Raw genomic sequence first — 20,246 nt, 5'->3', positions numbered from 1 at the left:
CTCGAGTCACGTACAATATTGTAATTAACAAATTAGAAGCCTTTTTGGGGATCTTTGCTTTTAATATGTCGTATCACGATCACTAATAATTTACTCATTAAAATTATACGACTTACAAATCATTAGACTACATTTCGATCCGCCATACGTGAAATATTCTGGATTTAGAGCTGCAGAATGTTCACTCCGGAGTTCTTCTAGTTACTCATTTCAGGCTTCTTGTCATGTTAGTTTTGAGGCATTCGAAAAACCGCTAAACACGGGCCTTCTGAGCAGCAAACGACTTCCGTAGACAGACCAGACATGTTTTAGAATGGATTTTGTGGGAGTACTCATTGACAAATTAAAAATAAAGTACCGATCACTCTTCATGGAAACGACACACAGCATCTCCGTAAATGACATGGTAGAGGGACAGCGTTTTATTCTGGCCGGAGAGGTTAAAAACATGTCGAAAGCTTCCATAGAAGAAAATTCATATTACAATTGAATCTTCCCCAAAACAAAACGCATATCTACAGATTAGCTGCATAATCTATAAATGTTCGATTCAGATATCTTTTTCTCAAATTCAAAAGTACGAGTAGCTGTGATAGAAATCCAGCTATTGACTAAAGACGATAGGAGAATTAAGATTTTAGAACGATGAACTGTTGCAGCTAGAAAAAAGCCCCACATCTTTCACTGGCTTCAAATTGCTAACTAGTATATCACTGAGTCTACATCTATGGTAAAACGTACCACCGATATCCCGAACTCTAAGCAGCAGCCACACAAAAAACCCATATACAAAGATTGCTTTGTAAATTTACCAATAAGACTAAGGTTTACAAGAACTTTCTATGAAAATTTGCTTTTACCTAAAAGCATGTTGGACAACCAGAGTTTGCACAGATTTGAGAAGAGCCAGCTTCTCCAAACTTATGAAGGAAAATCAGTTGTCAAAAGTGTTCCACGAAAACCTTCCTCAGCATGTTCCACATCCATTTTTTGAATGGATATCTCATCTGTTAAAAAAAATAATATATATGAGTCACTAAAGAATAAGCCTCCAAATCTCAGAACTTAAACACTAATGCATAGAAAAATAATTCTTCCCCTCAAAAATAGAACCAGTGATTTCCAAAGGAAATGTAAAGAAAAAAGTTAACCATGCAAGTGCTATTGGATAACTCCCATACGGAGAAATCCAGTAGACTAGTCCCTGGTTGACGCTTTATGTCCTCTAGTTCCTATTGCCCACACTTTGTGCCATAAGATTTTAAAAAAACCTACAGATTACACCTTGGAGTGACAATTAGAAAAAGATTAAGCAAATTAAAGAAATTAGAGGGTGTAAATGTTTTTCAAATTTAGGGCACAAGGAATAGATCTTGAAACGAGACGATACAATGTGTAGGTCTTGAAACTAAGGGCGAGGGCGAAGTTGGGGATTATTGTAGTGAGATTCCCTAAGTAATTTCGGAATTAAAGCACAAAGCATATATCCACGATACTTTTATCGACAATAAATTTTTGGCATAAAGGAGAAAATGAACCCAACAGATATTGGGAAATGAATAATCACTGGCTTGCTAAAAATATTGTGCAAATGCCAATATTGTCATCACGTGATTCTGATTTTTCAAGTTTCTTAAAGCAATACCTCACTCTTTAAACGGCATCCCAGCTTGCATGTGCAAGGGGAAGTACTGGGTTGGGGTGAAGATTGTGCAATGGAGTAACCGATCTCAAGTGAAAGATTGTACAATATCTCTCTGTGAAGCACAAAGCAATGCCTCTCAACCCACAGTGGTTGTTTTATCTGAATTTGCAATTCAAGATCAAAAGAACTCGTTGGAGATTACGAATACCCAAATGACAACCAGGGGACACAAGTACGTTCACATGCATAAGGAGAAGTATTTGGTTGGGGATTGTGCAAGCTTGCATGTGCATACCGAGTATTGCACGTCTTTAAGATCTGTAATGCAGAAGAAAAGGTCAAGCACAAAATTGGTGCTATGCTCTTGTATGGCTACAAAATCCTCCACTAAATTGCTAAATTTGACTGCCGGTACTCCTATTGCAAGTCCAAAAGTTTGACCTTACCCTTTCAGTCAGTCCTGTTACTGAAGGACCCCTCACTATTTAGTTTCTTTAAGTATTCTATATAAAGAAACTTCTCCCTAAATCTACGCCAGGAAATAGTCCAATCCTACAGAAAGGAATTTTTTTATATCAAGTCTGATTAAAGTCTGCGACCCAACGCCTTGGTGACCTCAAACTTGATGGAGGGGCTACCAAGGTTCAATCCTATGATAACATAAGTTTTCTCTGGCATAAAAACATCAACCAGAACTTAGCCCTAAAAAGGGAAAAAACAAGCCAAAACATAGATTTTGACAGGTATTAATCTTTGGGCTACTCTTTGGATGCTTGGGCGGTAAATCGTTGTTATTATCCAAATGCTTTAGTGTTGCAGGATTGGCGATCATGAGATGGGTTGAAAATTTGCTGGTTTGTTTAGACAGGTATGCAGGCTGGTATGAGTACTCTCAGAAAGAGAATGCCATACATTTAACCACTTACCCTCTCATTTTGTTGTGACAAAAGGAACTCCTCGCTTACTTTTCCGTTAATCAGCTCATCATCTACCAGTATTTCCTTTTCTACTTGTGTTTTTTCTCTTTTCCCTAGTGATGTGCAGTTATGTCTTTCAAAAAGATGCAATTATAATTAACTATCACTCGATTGCCAAGCCAAAAGAAAAAATCTCACTTAAGGAATTACCAACAAGCACATTGACATATTCAGTCATCTGGCCTAACTTTTATGACTAATTTTAACAAAAATCAAAGAAGAAGAAACCCAACAATTCATGTGCTATCGTTCACACATAAGAAAGGCAATCACAAAGCTTTGGAGAATCCTATCTCCATCATAGATTTCTTCATTTATAAGGCTCAGAAAGGGAATTTACCAGCAATATCTCGATGCTCATGGATCTTTGAATCCCTCACCCAAAGTGTATCGCCAGGAAAAATGTTCAAATCTGCAAGAGTAGAAGATTCCCCTTCTATTTTTGTGTGCCCTTTGTGAATTATCTGGTTTTCTTTCACAACCTGCACATGTTATCCACAAATTGATTAGGGAGAGCTGCAAAAATTTAATTGCGAGTGGTTATCAATGGCTTTCATGAGTTGATGCAGGAAAAGAAGAAAAATTGATTGATGCAAAGATATTTGTGACTTCATCACATAAAAGCAGCTGCTAAAACTAAGTACTAGCAATATTTCCCTGCAAATATCAAAACAAAGCCAATAGCAAGTTGATTTTTACAGTAGACGAAAATCCGTTTTGTCCGCCAGCCTTTCCATGAATTGAGTCTTAAAACTCACAACATCAAACCCTAGCCAAGAAAAAGAGTGCCACAATAATCCTATATGTTGATGGCACATGTCGCTACGCATGGGTTGGGTATATAAAATATATAAGAGCAACAAATGGAGGCACCCTCAGAGATGCAAGCATAAAAGGATGAAATATCGACTGCAAGTATTCTAATCCATCATTATTTTGACAAAGCCTACCCCAAGAGATTCCCATATCATCATTTTTAACTGGTATATTGATGTGGAGCCAGAAACTTTCAGATTAACTGCACTTCCATAATTTGTCCTTCTAGAGCGTTTAGATATCCGGCGGCCTGGATCAAACGCAGCCTCAGGTGCTTCTAAGATAGATTTTGGAACTTCCTTTCCATGCACAAACGTGACATATATGTCTTCGTTGCAATAGTTCAATCTCTGCATCAATTCGGAGCTTGCTCTTTCTCCAACGCATTCCTCACAGACCTAGGACATAAATAGATTCCTTAAACAAGAGACATGACCAAGATGAGATTTCCTTCTGCAGTTTCATTGCAAATGAATAAAGAAGCAATGGATTTCAATCTCATAAAACCATTCACCCAAAAATATGCAAATATTTGGATGGCAGCAGGACCAAAAGGAAGCAACCATGTAGTGAGGGGGGGGAAAACCTTAAAATAGGCACCACAAGAACATATTTCACATTTGGCACCACAGTAGAAAGTTCAGATACAATGCATGGTCAACTAGTCCTCATAATTACCACCACAGCGTTTCAGCGAGATTACTCTCCCCTTATTCAACGTCGTACTTAAGTAATGCATGTTTGGTAATCAGTAGCTAAAATTTCATTAGTTTGCCACCTTCTTATATTTCTAATTGAACTGCTAAATATTCACAAATGAGTTTGGCCAAATCCAAACCTATGTGGGGGGAATAGTCTTAGAACATTGGAAAATTAGACAAAGCCTTCATCAAGCCAAGTAAGCTTTCGAAAAAGTAATATTTATCTGCATCATTAGTCCTTCCAAAAGAGAACCCAATTCCTACAGTGACGAATAGAAGCGCAATTAAAATCCCTGGGGAGTTATACATTTATGTATTGATAAGACCATTCACTATTTCTTGAAGCTCGACCTCTCCCCTGAGAAGATTGACAGTCGTAGCCCATTCTGAAACTAATCAGATGAAAGTCATCTGCATACCTGCCTATACAACTTTAACGGCTAGTTCCATTGGTACCTCTCTGTGATGTTTCTCATTTTTCCCAGTAACTCGTAAGAAGTATGGACATAATACTTGATTCATTCAATATCATGCCAGACCTCAGAATCACATCCATCTACTGCCAATATAAGAGATCAGATACACCTGAAGAACCTTCATTCTGCCAACTTGAAGATGCTCACATTTTCCCATAGGAGAAGATACCGGATTTCATAAAGGTATAAACAGATCAGTTTCACTGATCTCAACTGATAGGAGAATAGTTCGTTCTCGTTTGCTTTTAATTATTCCCTTTGACAGGGAATATTTACTCGTGACCAATCATCCTTAAAAGAGGACCACTTAGGATAGTTTGACCAGCGTCATTGTACCTTTCCTACATATAGAAAGCCTTATTGTACTTCAAAGCACATATCGGTAATTCCACAGACAAAAGGCAGATCTGCCCAATTGGCTATTTAGCCTGTAGATATCCACAACCGATTTTGGGGAAAGCAGTCAATTGCAAAATAATAACGTGAACAGTCCTTTCACAAAGGAATGATGAGTGAGCCCAATACTTCGAAACCACAAGTCCTATCACAAGGTGCACAATCCACAAATAAGACCATCAGTTTGAAGCAATTAAACATTCTTGAGGTATAACAATCAGATACAGAATGACAAAATACCGAGGAATATATCCACGAGGATAAAGAGCAAGAAATGGAACAATGGTGGACTAGAAAGTACCTCTGGTGATGTCCTGATCACTAGCCTTCTCTCATCAAGTCGATTATTTGACCCATCAATAGAACCAAGCTGCTCATTACCTATCAATGACTCTTTACCACACATACCCTTATCTTGGGCATCATTATCATGCTCAATGATAGCGGATATGCCTTTGTTCTCAGAGCATCCCCATTCTTCACAGAAACATTTCCAGTCACTTGATGTTATGATTGTCAATCCATCTGTCTAGAATACAAAGGAAGAGAGGAAAGGAGGAGAACGAATTATGCCAAACTGTATATGGAAAACAGCCAGACAACAAACACAGCTTTCCTAGTGCTTTACAATGAAAAGGGATTACCAAGCTCATATACACACATTGATCACAATGATGAGTATCAACAAGATCTACAAAATCATCCAGAATACGATGAATAATTCAAAACCAACTAGAAAGATATGAGAAAGAGATTTCTTTTTCCCTTTTGAAATCTTCTATTCTGATCTTTAATAAAAGCCTAACAATAGACAAATTGAACACATGGAGCTTCATTTTCTGCAAATGTACAATTTTAGTGAATTTGTACAAACTATCCTCCTGGTACAATGACCCAGATTCAAAATTCCAAGAAGGGAAACTTTGAATAGATCTTATAATTTAAGCCACAAAGCACAAATCCATCTCCTTACAACCTCTTCATTTTCCCCAGCAAGTCTTTGATTATGAACCTAATGTGCCTTTTCAGTGCAGATCAAATCCAGAAGTTTCATTAAGCAGTTGTAACTAATTTGTTGGATTTCTGTACTGAATTTCAGTCAAAAAGCAAGAAACAAGTTACATGCACCTAAGACAGCTGTTACATGCACATAAGCCAGCTGAATTGTGGTTCAACCAAAAAGCAGGGTCTGGACATCATCTTTCCCTTTAAAGAAAAGATATGCATGTTCATGAGACAAAACGGAGCCCTCCCTGCCTATCCTTTCCATTTTCAGCGCCATTGAGAAAACATACCAGAGTCTACAAAGTGGTATGATCAAGGGCAGTCCCAAAACAAAAGCTCTCGAGAAAAAATTGTACTTTTATTCTAAACTACCATTGAGTTCCTCTTCTTCAGAGTCCGCTCATATATGCAAAAGGGAGACTGCTCTCCCTCCCCCAAAACCCCAAACCAGCCCCCCCCCCAAAAAAAAAAAAAAATCCCAACCAACAATAGATAAGGAAATACTTTCCGAGAAGAGGGACCACTACTACAAGAAGTCAAAGGTCATGAATGCTCTGTTGACGGAACTCAAGACTAATTGCTAACCACCCAAAGCACCTGGCTATCATCATTCAACAATCATGGTCACTAGAGCCGGGGACAGATCTGGAGGTGAAGCTTTGGTGGGGCTAAGATAATAGCAAATTCACTAGATGAGGTTCAGCTGACCAATTGAAATTTCAAAATCTAGGGATTTAGGCCTAACCTAGCCACCATAAAATCAGTTTGGACTCTGATCTCTTTACACATTGAATTAGCATCTGATATTTCACGTGAAAAAAGGCCATAGATGGAACATACTAGCTGATAATTATTGAAGACAAGTTTTTTTTTCAAGAGATTGTTCTTCTATTACTGTTGATGCTACAATTTTATAAGATGAATAAAAGATATGATGCTCTTACTGGTGATATATCTTTCGCTAATTGATCGCAAGAGGCAACTTGGATTGATCTAAATTTTTTTTTTTTTTTTTGGTTATGTTGGTTGTTTTGGTGCAAGGCCCCACCACTAGTCCCCAACATCTATTTATAACCAGAACATTGACTGAACATCACCATCACCATAATTACCTAAAGACCTTGTTACCATCACCTTTCATCACCATCATGCTCCAACAATGACCACAAGAACATGGACACTGGGGTCCAGAATTGACTATACAGTCCCCACTATTACAATTTAAAAAAAAAATCTAGGGATAAGGGAACAGCTTGTGATGCGGCTTTGTCGCCATCATCTGAAATTTTAGATTTCACTTCTTTGTTCACTGTCTTCATGCGCATCTAAGAGCTCCAATACACATGATTCAACTTTTGTCGAAAGAAATTAGAGCATCGATACTTACCAACACCTAAAGATTATACCTGCTGTCTGTTATCAAGTGAATCAGATTCTGAATATATGAGGGTTGTAGTTTTTCTTCCTTGTTTATGAGGAAATAAATATTTCATGATAGTGTCATATACTTACAAGAGAAACTTTCTGAAAAATTGCTCCACGCTTGTGTACCAGGTCAAGAGGCCTTTCCAGAAGACGTAAATGCTGCTAAGAAGCACAAGCACATCCCTGAGTAAAAAATGGTTGAATATGGAGTTCAAAAAAGGTATCAATACATGCAAGGGATGCCAGCTAAAACATGTGTATTAATAGATGCCACAAGTCAATTCATATCATCACTGGTAGGAGCATAAGAATGAACCATCATCTCCGAAATAAAACGGAAGCTAACTTATCACAAAGTCCCACCACCTATTCGGATAGATTCAACAGTACCAGGTCCAGGATAGTTATTTACTGGCAACCATATAAATCCGTGTCCATGATCAGATCAATTAAACGTTGTCAAGTGGAATTTGATCTGTGTCTGCTCCAGTATAGTCACTTTGGTTCCATAATTGTGCCACTCAAACAAGAATGTATTAATCTAAAAATCACATGAACCAACACCCTAGAAAATAGCATCTTCTTGTCAGCTGGGAAAATATTTATTCAGGGCAAAGCAAATTAAAGTACTAAATTTCGTGAATGTTACAATAATTCTTTTGGTTGCAAAAATTGGAAGAGACAGTCCAGATCAGGGGATCTGTGAAATTAGAACGTAAAGCCAGTGAAAAACATAGACTAAAACCAACAAGAAGAACCAAGCCTTATCCCACTAAGTGGGATCAGTTATGTGAATCTATACGCCGGCTTGTTCCTTTATTAGATTCTCTGCAAGGTCTAGATCTTCCATATCTTTCCTTATCTTCTCCTTACTCATCCTTCTAGGACTCCCCCTACCCATTTTAATTAATGTATCCAATCCTTGCCCACATCTCTTCACCGGAGCATCTGAAGGCCTTCATCTAACATGGCCAAACCATCTAGGTCTTCTCTCATCTTATCCTCAATTGGGGCAACACCTACTTTTTCCCTACATAACATCATTCTTTAACAGTCGGAAAAAATCCCAAATGTACTTCTCCACTTCATCCATATGCCTGTACTCTATGGGTGAGATCTCCATCTACTCCTTGGCACTTCCTTATGCCCACTTTTCACCAAGGGGTCATTTGCACTTCTTCCCTTAGTAAAATTACAAACCATATATTTCTGTATTAGTCTGGCTCAGTCCATTAGATTCCAAAGTTTCCCTCCAAATTTGAGTTTCTGGTTAACCCAACTTGATATCATCCACCAGCACTATGTCATCTGCAAAAGGCAAACACAAAGGAACACCACCTTGGATATCTCTTGTTAGCTCATCCATAACAAAGGCAAAAAATAAGGACTTAGAGCAGAGTCTTGGTGTAACCCTATATTTATGGGGAATCTTTTTGTTTCCCCTCCATTTGTCCTAACGATTTGACCACTCCATCCTACATATCCTTAGTCGCTTGTATATAGGCAATGAGTGCCCCATTCTCTTTTAGAACCACCCATAAGATTTCCCTTGGTACTCTATTATATGCTTTTTCCAAATCTATAAACACCAAAAGCAGATCGCTCGGTTTATCCTTATACCTTTCCATCAGTCTTCATAATAGGTAGATAGCCTCCATACTGAATCTGCTTGGCATGAAACCAAATTGGTTATCTGAAATATGAATCTCTTGCCTCAACCTCTCCTTCATAACTTTTTTCCATAGCTTCATGGTATGCCTCAGTAGCTTAATACCACTGTGGTTGGCACAATTCTGAGTGGCACCTTTGTTCTTCTATATAGGCACATGGGGTACTTTTCTTCATTCTTCCGGCTTTTTGTTTGATCTTAAAATTTTATTGAGAAGGGTTGCAAGCCCAGATACCCAATCTCTCCCATAACCTTCCACACTAGTGGTATGCAATAAAGGCCCACTTCCGTTCTTCATCTTCTTTAAAGCTCTAACAGACAATTAAAAGATCTTTACTCCTTCCTAATACGCAAAGACAAACATAAATGATTTTTGAAGACAGAGAAACATACAAAACAAGTATTGCAGGAGCTAAAACTAATATACAGATTTCCAGAGACCAAAACCAAACCATAGAACTTAAAGAAAGGAGATAAAGATGTTGCAGAGTTTCAGTACATTGCCTACCCAGGTAAATGATTTGCTTGTGCTTGTGCTTGTGGTTGTGGTGGGTGAGTTGGTGGAAAAAGGGGGACGGGGGAATATGCATTGAAGAACCTTCTGGACTGGTTAAAAAAAAAAAAAAGCATCAAGACACCGGAGATTGCAAGATATGACTGCAAGTTACCTTCGCACATGTCAGCTTATCAATCACGGAATCCAAAGATTCAGGCTCATTGCACGACAAAGTGTTCTTGCCACTAGCATTCACATAATTTCTCCACGTTGTGAGCCATACCGACGGCAACAAGTAATACTTGTGATAGGGAAGAATTGGAAAGCTTTTACCAGCAGCTAACTTCTCATGATTTTCACGCTGCTTGTTCTTCACCGCTCTGAACCCAAGATACACAAAATCAACAAACATGCAAGTAATCAGCTCATATCTTCCAAACAGACAAACAGACAGATGCACACAAAGTGAAGATAAATGTGCTAGCATGTATGATGAACAATATCTGTATCCACAAAGGCAGTTAACTGAAATAACGGATGTATAGATGACCTTAGAGAATCTTCTAGGCATGCCACTTCTGAAATTTTCTCACTGCATTGGCAGCACTGCTCTGAGCTAATGTGGAAGCTAGGACAACCCAAAGGATCATCAGGATTCACAGTTAAAGCATCTTCATAAAAGAATAGCCAAAGATTCTCAGGAACCAGCAAACGCCTAGCACCGGCAGCCTGCTCAGGCATAAGTTGCCCATGAGGACATCTGATTGAAGCTGTAGGCCCCGCATCAGCTTCACTTGGTGCATCTGTGATTTTTCTTTTCACCCACTGCTGTAACCTGCGAAGCATGGCAGATTGATGCTGCATTACATTAACCAAAAGATCCTCTCCGATATTCTGGTGAATCTTTGGTTCGTTTCTAGGCATAAATAGAAAAAAAAATCTGAGCCAACATTATTATGCAAGAACAAAGGCTCACACAACTTCACACAGAAAGACTTGCCACACAGAGAGACAGAGACAGAGACAGAGACAGAGAGAGTACATAGTTGGAGTGCCAGGCAATAATTGCTACTAAACCGCAGCGAAGGAATGAGTAACAAGTTCTTAAACTAATTAAGTTCTCTACTCACAATTGAAGTGGTAGAGTCGTTACCATTAATGACCTTTTCCTAAATCTAAACACATGAATGAAAGAACTGCTGATTTCTGCATGGCTATTGTACTGGAACTACGAAGAGAACTACGCCTCACCATCTCAATTTGGCAACAGCTCTATGTAGCTGATAAGAGAACCTGGAATTGCCTTCTTGAAAAATTGAAGATTGCCAGTTCTTTTAAGTTTGACACAGGTAAAAAATGCTCCAACACGTTATCGGCTCAATGGAATGCTACTCGTCTTTGCATTTGATTAAGATGATCTTATGAATTTCTTCAAGGATTCTAAGATACTTAATAACTGCACCTAGGTAGGATTTATCTGGTCCCAAGCCATAGGTAGTGGACAAGCGATGCTCAACGTCCAAGAATGGACCCTACAAAGAATTGCATTAAAGCTAGGTCGTCGCCTGGAAGTGCCACGTCGTGTCCTAAACACAGTGAGAAGTGTGCAATGGCCATTGCACAGGCGCTTGGTGCAGTGTCAAATGAGCAAGGATTTCCTTACCTTTTTTTGGAAGAGACAAGGAAAAGAAGTTAGTCCACGAGTGTAGGATTCAGTTGAGGACTTGGAACATTGGGACTTTCACAAGTAAATGGACGGAAGTGGCTGGTTTATAGTTAGGAGAGAGATTAGTACTATAAGCCTTGAAAAAAACAAGTGGGTTGGCTCTGACGCAAAGGACCTCAAGAACTCAGTTTTTCAGCTTTCTAGACTAAGAAATGAAGTTGGAATCACTGTGGAATTAGCCTATGACAGAGGATATTGTGGATGTTAGAAGGATCTCGATAAAACCATCAGAATCAAAATAGTGGCAGGAATGAGTACTTCAATGTCATTATCATATATGAACCTCAAGGTAATTGGGACATTAAGTACAAATATTGGGAATGGAAAAGATTTTAGTTGAACTATAGGAATCTAGATACAAACTACTTCTGAAGAGAAAATGTCGCGTATTAGCCAGTAGGTGTCTTCTTTGTAAGCAGAGTACAAGATCTGTTTCTCATCTTCTCCTTAATTTCCTGGAGACTTGAGGACTCTGGAATATGGCTTTGTCACTCTTGCACATTAGTTGGGTCGTGTTGTGGCAGGATCTCTGTTGAACAGGAACTCTTTACTTGGTCTGAGTTGAATTGTTGTAAAGATAAGGAAAAGCTTTTTGTTTTTAATCCTCGCTTCCAGTTGTCAGGGTATATGAGAGGAAAGAAAAAGGCGGGCTTTTTCACATGGGGAAAGTTCTATAGGAGCTCTCAAGGATATTTGGCTTTCCATGTTACTTTTTTGGCATTGTGGTGGAAGCTCTTTAGACGTCTGAGTCTTTTTTAATTTTGTTTTCGATATTTTCTAGCTTTGAGGTTGTGAAAGGTAGGAACCTCCTGGTGCTCTTTAATATACTTCATAAAATTAAAAACAAGGAACTGATTTTACCACTTGATCTAAAAAGAAAGAAATATGAAAGACAGCTCCTGCCTAGGGATCAATAGGGAAGATATAACGGAAAATTGCACAACCATACCAGGCCTTCGATACATAGTACGTTCCATCACTACAATTTCCGGAAAGCGCATAATCTGCAAGTTCCTTCATTGTTTTTCTCCGATCCCTATAGCTGTCAGCACAAACCAGTCTGTTTGCCGCCTCTTTTAGGCAGTCCACGCAGTAGTCATCATTGGCCAATGCTGGCCCCCCACCATACTGAGAATAAAAGAACAGTAGAAAGCAGTTAATATTAACAGTACGACAAATTGAAAAGAAACGTGAGCAAGAGCTCCGGTTTAAAACGAAAAGATATCTGAAAGCCTCAGATGACAGATTAATGAAAAATGATGTGCTGAAGACTGAATCTTGCTTGACTTAAAATAGTGGAAGCATGTAGAAATCAACAAAGATATTCTATTGTACAAAACCTTAATCTATGACTTTGGGTATAGCTTTGAAAAGAGGGGAAAAAAAACAGAACAGAAAGCACACCAAGATCCACAGTAACACACGCATAAGTCAGTTTGATAGATGAATTCTTCCCGTAGCTTTAGCACTTAAGCAATAATCACAGCAATGCTTCTGGTTATTATCTCACTGCAAAGTTTTGACAGCTTATAGGCACTCACACTATTCAATATTTGCTCCTATTGGAGAAGACACTGAGCCCCAAGGAAAACGTAGAAGAATCTGCAGCTACTTGATGTAATTTAAGATTCCCAACCACATTAACGGGTAGAGATATAATAACATGGCAACCAGGTAGATTGAGTAGGAACCCTTATACTGTGCCCCTAACCAGAGAATATGGTTAACGTGTCCATTGAAGCTACTGATTGTTAATATTATTTATATATATAAATATAAATATATATATTGGGTGGGGGGAAGCATCTTAATATCCATCAACAATGTTCCCAAGTTAAAAGAGATAAGTCACCCCTTTTCCCTTGAGAAGGTGAAAGAACTTGATTGACACAGAAAATAAATTGATGCAGGCACTCAACACTCACTGTGACCACCAAACACTCATTCATAGTAAGATTATAGCAGTTAGGCGAGAGGTAACTTCATGAAAAACAACTGAGTACCTTTGAGAACAATTTCACCCAGGCACAGGCAGACAATCGCTTCATGGAGCCTACCTCTGCCATGTGAACTTTTCCATGAGAGCATTGAATGAGAGTGTTATCCAGAACACTGCCAGACATCACAGTGAAGCCAGGAAAATACAAATAATGATAATCCTCCCAAAATGCAATGGATAATGATAAGAAATACATGAACAGTAACTAAAACCAACTACAGTCTCCTGCTTTCCTCTTTGAATTCTAAATTGGGCCTTGGGATAGCCATATCGAGCTTTTAAAGGTACCGAATCACAAGTTATCTTTGTGAAGGAGGAATGACTCATGTTTGGTTTGTTCAAAACCACTTTTTTTATCAAGTTTATTCTTCAATGTCAATGAACTTTTGATGCGGCTCATCGATCAACTAGTTGATCATTGTGAACAAATTGACATGATTACAAGGTTCTGGTGAAGACTGACTGTTTCATTAGTCCATGGACTAGCATTTCAGTAGAGCCTGCAAGTTTAATGTTCATCAAATTGAGAAGACAGACACTTATCTTTCAGTTTTCAGCAATTGTTCACTTCTGAGTTGTGTGGCGCGATCATTTTCTTAACTTTCAATGCTTTTTACCAAACCTTTCAACCTCATTGATTGCTTATAATAACCCATCATATCAATTCTGTTCGTAGCCCACAAGTGGTATTTGTATATCTGATAGTACTAGTCAGATTGTCCTACACCAGCTTGGTATAAAGTATACTCCAAACCATGGTAGCGAATTCCATATGGCCTTTTTTGGGCAAGTTTGAGTAATTACCAACAAGACAGTCCCCTTTATCATCTGACAGCAGATCAGAGGAATCGACGGTCAAATGTGTTCATTTGAAGCCGAATCTCCCAACTTGAATGCACAAATGCATTTGAAAAAGCAAAAAATGAGCATAATTCAGCAAGCAATGTCAACAAAGAGGTCAATGAAGACGATGATAATGAACATGTAGAGAAACTTGTTGGGACAGGCCAGTGTGAAAGATAAAGTTGAAGAAGTAGCCATGCTTGAGAGGGTGTCCTAGGACCATATGAAACCAGTCATAGTGAGGAAAAGAGCAAGGATGTTGGTGCTTCAGGTAACGAGGAGAACATGGCCTCTATAAGCCTAATGTATAAATACTGGCGTGAAGTAGTAAGTCAGTATTTAAGAAGTATGCATGTCAGAGTGAAAGAGAGAAGCACATGGCAATGGTGGTGCAGCTGGAGCATCTGTACTTACGGAGGCATAATATTGTCAACCCACAGGCGGAGCCAATTTGCAGATATCCAATAAAAAGGTTCCTCAAATGATTGAACAGGAGCTTCTGAAAGAATTAGGCGCACCTCTTGCCTCCTTTCTTCCATAAGATGCAATGTTGTTTCCTTCTGTAGTTTATACTGGTGGCATGCTTCCACGTATGATGCATTCAATTCATCAACCTCGTCTCTAAGGTAAAATGGAAGAGAAGTGATGTCATTTGATGTGCTGTTGGTGTGTTCAGTTTCAATATTATTGGCATCCAGAACTGTGAACGTCTTCTGAAGATGCGTATTGGTTTGCCGCAGATTGTACATAAGCATGTATGCATCAGCAGATGAAAAGATCTCAGAATGTTCTGAATCACCATTTTCTGCCAAATGTGGCAGCACATCATCAGTAGCATCACCAGCAGCAGAAACTGGCGAGGAGTGCCGAAGTGGTTCCTTTTGTGAAGGTTTACTCTTGTATCCTGACGAATCTTCTCCAAATGGGTGATCACCTAAATTCGAGACATGCTCGTCATCAAACTCCCACCACTGCCCTGCCTTTTCATCTCTGATATGAGCAATGTAATGTCCACTGTTTACTGCAGTTCCTTTGTGTATCAGGATTGCTGACAAGTCGTATATTAAATCAGCCTGAGCTGGGTCACATAATCTCTTCCGCATATCAAGTTCCCGAGGAAAAGAAAACGCAGAAGTTATCTTTTTCTTGGTTGTGGTCTACAATGACAGAATCAAAATATATCAACAATAAGTGAATGCAAATACAAGAGTATAAACAAACTACACCACTAGAGAGAGAGAGACTAAGGCATACAGAGACACTATTATCAATTTTAATTATAAGTCAAAATGGAATTCTTTACAGAAGAAAAAGGTCAAACACTTGGAGCCATCTGACATCATTGGTTCTACCATTGTTGAAACATCAAGTGCGAGAAGTTATAGGAAGAAATATTTTCAACACTTCCAGCTTTAACCTTTCAATAGACCCTATAACAACAAGCTGACAAAGCCATTCCCACTAAATGGTGTCCTCTGCACAGACTATCTTTTATCACCGTGAGTTTTGTGATAAAATCTTCTCTCAAAAACCTTAAGTCTGGTTGACTTTCTAGTTAAAGATAAAAAAACTATAATATATATCTATGTACATAGTTGTAATTGCTATGAAGTACCTTAGGAAGGAAAACATAACGCTTAAGCTGGATATTAAGTACGCGAGGAAGTGTCCGAAGCTTTATGCTTCGACTAGCATCAACTCTTGCTCCACAGGATTCACAAAAATACTGATTTTCCCCATTGAGCTGCTCCACACGCAGATAATCATTTAAACTTTCATCTAAACTTTTCAAACCCAACACATTCAGTTCCAACTCGTAGAAGTCTTCAATCTTTGAAGAAGCCTCTGAATCTTTCCCACATCTTGAGCAGCTGTAGGCAGAAAATTGGTCCAAAGGCAAATGTCATGGCTTTTGTAACTTAAAGCACTAAGACTTCCAATTATTTTGTGAAAAGTAACTCCTACCACAGCAACCACTTAACCAAAAAATTAAGAATCTCTCCAATTCAGTTTAGGACAAACATAGACGGTACAAAAAGGCAAATAAGGCCACATCGTCTCATCACAAAATGGCTTCGCAAAAACATGACGGTGGTTTCAGAACACGGCTTCACAAAATGATTGTTAGCATGCAAAGTATCGACTGCATCAAAGCAACTCAAAGAACCCCAAACACCTGAGAAAAAGGTAACTCAACCAAGCTTAATCATATGCAAGTGGATTTACAAGAGTCAAGCAGAAAAGAAGTAACTGAAATATAAAATAACTCAAAAAATATCAATAATATCGCTTTCCATCCCATACATTCACGGTAACTTTCCTTCTTCTTTTTTCCAGATAGGTACATTCATGCTAACTTTCAAGCAATCCTAAAATTTTAACCCGCCATTTGGAGGTCCAGAAAGTTGGGGAATGGTTGTGGAAGAAAGTGGCAAGAAAGTAAAATTCCCTTGTTTAGAAGGGGCAGTGAAAAATAAGGTGAAGATTTGAGGTGTGGGAAAAAAACCAGGGCCCACCAAAGGGTCCACCCAAATTGAGAAATAGAACATGGAGAAATGGTAGGCCACCTCGTTAATTCCTCAAAATGCCCTTGTAGTCGCCTCAAATATACACCCTTTTTATCCATTCTTATCGGTATTGACATTTTACAATCTAGTCAGCGGGAATCATTGAACATATCACTCAAGATATTTGGTAAATAAAGAGCACTACAGCTATCTGATCAAATGTAATTTGCATGGTTATTTCCAAAATTCTTTTATAGGCTGTTCTTTTACAGTTTTGTCTTCTCCTACTCTATGGGAAGATAATCATTTGCTACATAAGTATTTTCTTTCCACTCAATTTCTTTCCCTTTCCAAACAAGTCAACTCTCAAATCTTCAACTTTTCATTACTCCCAATCCTCGCCCTTCCAAACAACTTCAAAGGATCATCTACTTCACCTCAAATTTCTTTACTTAGATTTTCTTCACCTCCCACTTATTTCTTCTAAACAAAGCGTAACGAATAAACTTTGATCTACACTAAGCTATGCACAATTCTTGAAAAAATTGATTTTTATTCAACTGCTCATTGCCGAAGGTCATCATTCTCATGCTTATTTTACTAAAATAGACAGTGAAGTATAAAAGAAAAAATATAGGAATAACACAACTCAATATCCTTACGTTGTCAAGAAAAAAAAAAAGGAATAACACAACTAAATATCCTTACGTTGTCACATGGGAAACACTTCCACGAAAGAGATCTTGAACAATAGTCCTAGCCACAACACTTCGGGAATTGCTGAGGCATCGCTCAAGCAGAGAAAGGAGTAAGGTTAAAAATTCATGGCTATCTTGTTGGACGCCATTATCTAACTCCAGCGTCTTTATAAACGGGGCAGAATCCACAAATGCTCTTTTACTTGCATGAAGCTGAGCAAAGAGCCGGGCAAGCTGATCCAGCACAGGTTGTTTTCTCAGTACATCAACTTCAATGGACAAGAATCCTCTTCGAAAAGTTGCATTCATGTAGAGACATTGGAGAATACTGTTAGCATAGCATGTTGCACCCAAATTAGTTAATCCAGCAGGTGAGTCGAGTGAAGCACGAAGTTCTTTAAATGGGTCCGGACCCAAAGATTGAATAACATCTGACATCTTTTGCCATATTCCAGATTTCCGGCTTCCATTGGGAGATGGAATCAGGCCACAAAAGCAGTTTGGGTTATCTTTAGCATTTACTCGGCAGCCCTGGCATACTGGCTTCCCGATGTTGTATAGCTGGTTTATGTCATCCTGCGTTATTTCACCAGACGCGTGGATTTTCCTGCAAAGTATAAGGCAAAGACGACCCATTATTAATGTAAAGAGGCTTGCATAGGCGTAAAAGTGAGTTCCAGTTACCTTAATGTGTCCGAAATCTTGTCAACATCATCGGATGGTTTGGGCTTTTTATTTTTACTTCGCGTGGTTGGGCGATTCATGTTTACATACACTAGCTGGAGAAGACATGTAAAATGACATCAACTACAGCAAGAGTACTCAGTAAATTAAACCCACAGACTATGTGTCGTCCTCATCAGTATTCCTTATCAAGAGGGTAGATGAGCAGGAATATATACGACAAAACATAAAATGCATCTGCTATTCCTCAGAAATTACCCCGTCCGTGCAAAAGAATCACATTCTATCTCACAGCTTCTTATGTAAAGACTTCATGGTGTAGCAAGCATCGTGCAACTTACTAATGCTCTCTGTTCGTACCGAAATGCTTGTCCAATCTAGATTTCTTCTGCTTCATATCGTGCGCAAACAAAAGTCTACAGAACAAGGAACCGATGGATTACATTGAGGAATTACCTAAGGTTTGGGGGGCCAACGCGAGTGGATGACGCGCAGGGAGACTATTAGGGTTCGCGAACAAGAGCCGGGAGGTCTGGAACCACACTGGAGCTCGACATTGGATCACAAGACTCCGCAAAACCCGCGAACCGACGAAATTCAGGGCGACGGAGACGACGGCGACGGCGACGATAGATGGTAGATAAGGATCACACACGCACCAGAGTCGGCATCAACTGCTGCGTCGTCTGGTCGGTGAAGCAGAGGAAGGGGGGAAATCGAAGCAGACGAGCGAGGAGCGAGGAGCTAGGGAGGGAGGGGGCTTCCTTCTTCGTCGTCCCGCGGAGGAGCTGCCTCTCCAAGTAAACTCGATCGACACCACTCCTTCGATTTCTTCTTTTTTACGTTCTCCAGTTTGTATTTTATTTTCTTCAAAGTCGAAATATATTTTTTTGAATTCCTCTCACTATTATTTTTCCTGAAAATAGCGCCACAAGTGGGGTTTTTTTTCCATTTAATTTTTTAAAAAAATATTTGCAAAAATATTTTTTAAAAATAAATATTTATAAATTTGGGTCTCGCTCGGTAATTGAGCTGCCGAGCAGCTAAGTCTTTGGGCCCAGCATGGCTGCTCGGCTTTTTCCCCAAAAAACGCCATTTTCTTTGTTAATTTTGCATTTTTCTCCCTTCGGTGCTACTTCTTGATATCAAATGAACCCTCCTTTCCCTCTTTCCTCTTCTTTCAATCTTTTTAGCCGATCGAATTGCATAATTACAACATTATTTATATGAATATTTTACTAATTTTATATTATGAATATTTTCAATTAATTACATAATTACAACATTATTTATGAATTATAGATCTTAATAATTTTTTGTATTAATTATTACTAATTATGTTATAAAGATAAGCTTCGCAAAAAAAATTATAAATAAAATAAATATAAACATGTTAAAAAAATACGAAATAAACTAAATATTATAAATATAAATAATTAAAACACTTAAAAAAATGAAATTTTTTTAAAAAAAAGATAAGCCTAGCCTTGCTCGGCAACCATGCTGGGCCCAACAGCTTAGCCGCTTGGCAGTTGGGCTGCCGAGCGGGCCTCGCTCGGCAACCCAACCGCCGAGCGAGGCCCAAATCTGTAAATATTTATTTTTAAAAAATATTTTTGTAAATTTTTTTTTAAAAAATTAAATTGGAAAAAAAACCCGCCACAAGTTACTAGAATTTTTGGTTTAATCCACGATATTTTTGGCATATTTGTTAATTTTCTTTATTAAATTTCTATATTTGAATTGCTAAATTAGAATAAATGTCGACTTATTTATCCGATCGACATTTCTGAATGTGATAAGTTTGTAATAAAAAGCAAATATTATAGTACACGTTCCAAAATGAGCACGAGCAATGTTTTCCATCCTATCCATTATTGATTTCAGGTAATGTGATGAATGTGCTAGTGTTGGATCACATTTATTACTTCAATGGGCAATCAAAAGATTATGTTAGGTACCATCTTATATATTTGGGTTACTTTCAAGTTTCGTTTCTTTTTTTTTTTTTTTGAAAATGTGATGTTCGTCAAAAAATATTTTCCACGAAGATGGCATTACTTTTGAGTATTATGTTTAAATTTGAAAATAAGCTCAAAAACATTTTTCACCTTTAGTATGAAAATTTTGATTTGATTTTTTTCCGTGCAATCTATTTTAAATTTTTTCTATTTTTTCTCTTT

General features: G+C 38.3%; 1 protein-coding gene across 4 annotated transcripts; it reads right to left on the bottom strand.

The window, feature by feature from the left end:
• Positions 1-526: 526 nt before the first annotated feature.
• On the bottom strand, positions 527-18,910 carry LOC115754978 (ubiquitin carboxyl-terminal hydrolase 26). Of its 4 annotated transcripts, none has more exons than XM_048275832.1 (14): positions 18,520-18,908; positions 18,064-18,158; positions 17,390-17,986; positions 15,790-16,045; positions 14,589-15,331; positions 13,336-13,444; positions 12,282-12,460; positions 10,157-10,441; positions 9,779-9,986; positions 7,529-7,603; positions 5,313-5,540; positions 3,573-3,836; positions 2,963-3,104; positions 527-1,007 (listed from the first exon to the last, which is right to left on the bottom strand). In XM_048275832.1, exons 2-14 carry the CDS (start codon positions 18,141-18,143, stop codon positions 922-924), a joined length of 3,252 nt encoding a protein of 1,083 aa, XP_048131789.1. In that variant the 5' UTR covers positions 18,144-18,158; positions 18,520-18,908; the 3' UTR covers positions 527-921. The 4 variants fall into 4 exon arrangements, with proteins under 4 accessions (XP_048131789.1, XP_030550047.1, XP_048131790.1 ...); XM_030694187.2 differs by having other exon boundaries at positions 7,529-7,600; positions 18,520-18,907; XM_048275833.1 differs by lacking the exon at positions 18,520-18,908 and adding an exon at positions 18,405-18,464.
• Positions 18,911-20,246: the final 1,336 nt, after the last annotated feature.

This window comes from Rhodamnia argentea, chromosome 3 (assembly GCF_020921035.1).
Source record: "Rhodamnia argentea isolate NSW1041297 chromosome 3, ASM2092103v1, whole genome shotgun sequence".
Classification (NCBI taxonomy): domain Eukaryota; kingdom Viridiplantae; phylum Streptophyta; class Magnoliopsida; order Myrtales; family Myrtaceae; genus Rhodamnia; species Rhodamnia argentea.
Note: the sequence above shows the minus strand (reverse complement) of the source record. Positions and strands in the feature narration are given on the sequence as shown.

Bases quoted from the DNA above. Each gene is read 5' to 3' on its own strand.
- LOC115754978 (XM_048275832.1), bottom strand. From the start codon at position 18,143: ATGAATCGCCCAACCACGCGAAGTAAAAATAAAAAGCCCAAACCATCC. The intron at 12,461-13,335 runs GTACTCAGTTGT...TTTTATTCTCAG, and splicing joins GGGTGAAATTGTTCTCAAAG to TATGGTGGGGGGCCAGCATT. The intron at 3,105-3,572 runs GTAGGCTTTGTC...TAACATGTGCAG, and splicing joins TGATATGGGAATCTCTTGGG to GTTGTGAAAGAAAACCAGAT.